The following is a 1,693-nucleotide window of genomic DNA, read 5'->3' on the forward strand; positions in this document are numbered from 1 at the left end:
ACAAGAGCTAGCTGTATATAATCTCTCTTCTCTCTCTCTCCCTCCCTCCCTCTCCCTCTCCCTCTCTCTCTCCACATAGTGCAATTGATGATGACATATACAGGTATACTAGCTAAAATCTTTGGATGACGTGGCTCTTATTATTGTAGAAATGCTTTTACCGCAAAGCTAGCATGTGATCATATATATTTCAAAACGTGGACCATTATATTGGAGGACCACTTTTTCTGTCTTCCACCATCTGTCACTATTAGAAGATGTGATGGGTTTCAGATGTTTTTTGTTCTCTTAATCTGAGTTATGGTTCATTCCAGTTATTGTTTGCAGCTGTTGCCGCCTGTTAAAGGTTTGCAGAGCCTCGTTGCGTGCTGCTGCAAATGGTTTTGTTTCAACTGAGTTAACGAGTGAACTGGGTTGCCAATGCTAGGGCTGGTGGAGTCAGCGAACACAGACCTGAACGAAATCAACGTGGGGAAAAGCCTCCACGAATTCGTTGATCAGCTTGCGGCTGGCCGGGGCGGCGCCGCTCGATACCTGCACCAAGGACTCCAATCCCAACTACGCCGCCGCAGGAGAACCCGCGGCCTTGCCCGCCGCCGCCACCAGCACCGCCGTGATGGGCGGCACGAGCGGGAAGTGCGTGACCTCGTACCTGCGGATGGCCTTCACGGCCTCGCCGGCGTCGAACCTCCTCATGATTACCACCGTGGAGCCGGGCGGCAGGCCCAGAAGCCCCACGGCGAAGAGCGCGAGGCCGTAGACGTGGAACATAGGCAGCGCCACCAGGTAGACGTCGCCGCCGCCGGCGTGCGGGGACCGGGAGGTCTCGAAGCGCACGAACAGCTCCGCCGTGGCGATGAGGTTGCGGTGCGTGAGCACGGCGCCCTTGCTCCGCCCGCCCGTGCCGGACGAGTAGAGGATGGCGGCCGCGTCGTCCTGCCCCACCGCCGCCGTAATCGGCAAGCAGCTCGTGGAAAGGCGCGAGCTCGGGGGCGTCGTCGTTTCCAAGATGGAAAAATTTCCGGCACGAGGACGACCGGGACGCGCAAAGGCGGGAGCTTTCCCCGCGCTGTCGACGCCGGGCGCGGCGAGGACGAGGGCGGGGCGGGTGTCGCGCACCGGCTCGGCGATCTCGGCAGCGGCGCTGGAAGGGTTCATGGTGGTGGCGACGGCGGCGGCGGCGAGGACGGCGAGGAAGGCCACCGGGAAGGCGACGGAGTTGGGGAGGAGGAGGAGCACCACGTCCCCCTTGCGGAGGCGGTGGCGGCGGCGAGCGAGGAGACGAGGCGGCGGAGGTCGGCGTGGGAGGTGGCGGCGTCGACGAGGCACGGCGGGTCGTGGCGGGTGGTAATGGTGCTGCCGGGGACGGGGAGACCGGCGGTGGTGAAGAGGTGCGGGACTAGGGAGAGTGAGGGGTCGGCGGGGAGGGCCATCGGAGGGTGCGTGCTGGAGTACACGCGCCGGTGGCGCCCGAGTAGAACGTGTTGGCGGTGGCATGGCCGTTGCAATTGGTGGTGTAGGCTGGCGCCGCGCCGTTGTCCTGCTTGGTTGCTCGCGCTGCGGCCATTTCTGTTTAGTAACCACTGCACGTGTGCAACTCTAAATTACCAACGTGTTGCATGTGGTCATGTGGATATATATGGCACGTCTTTTGGCACGCTGCATGCTAAATACTCCCTCCCTTCCAAATTAT

General features: G+C 61.1%; 1 protein-coding gene across 1 annotated transcript; it reads right to left on the reverse strand.

Moving 5' to 3' along the window:
- Nucleotides 1-558: 558 nt before the first annotated feature.
- LOC101755124 (4-coumarate--CoA ligase-like 2) lies at nucleotides 559-1,158 on the reverse strand. The gene has a single exon (XM_022825294.1). The coding sequence runs from the start codon at nucleotides 1,156-1,158 to the stop codon at nucleotides 559-561; it is 600 nt and encodes a 199-aa protein (XP_022681029.1).
- Nucleotides 1,159-1,693: the final 535 nt, after the last annotated feature.

The sequence above is a fragment of the Setaria italica genome, chromosome III (genome assembly GCF_000263155.2).
Source record: "Setaria italica strain Yugu1 chromosome III, Setaria_italica_v2.0, whole genome shotgun sequence".
NCBI classification, from domain to species: domain Eukaryota; kingdom Viridiplantae; phylum Streptophyta; class Magnoliopsida; order Poales; family Poaceae; genus Setaria; species Setaria italica.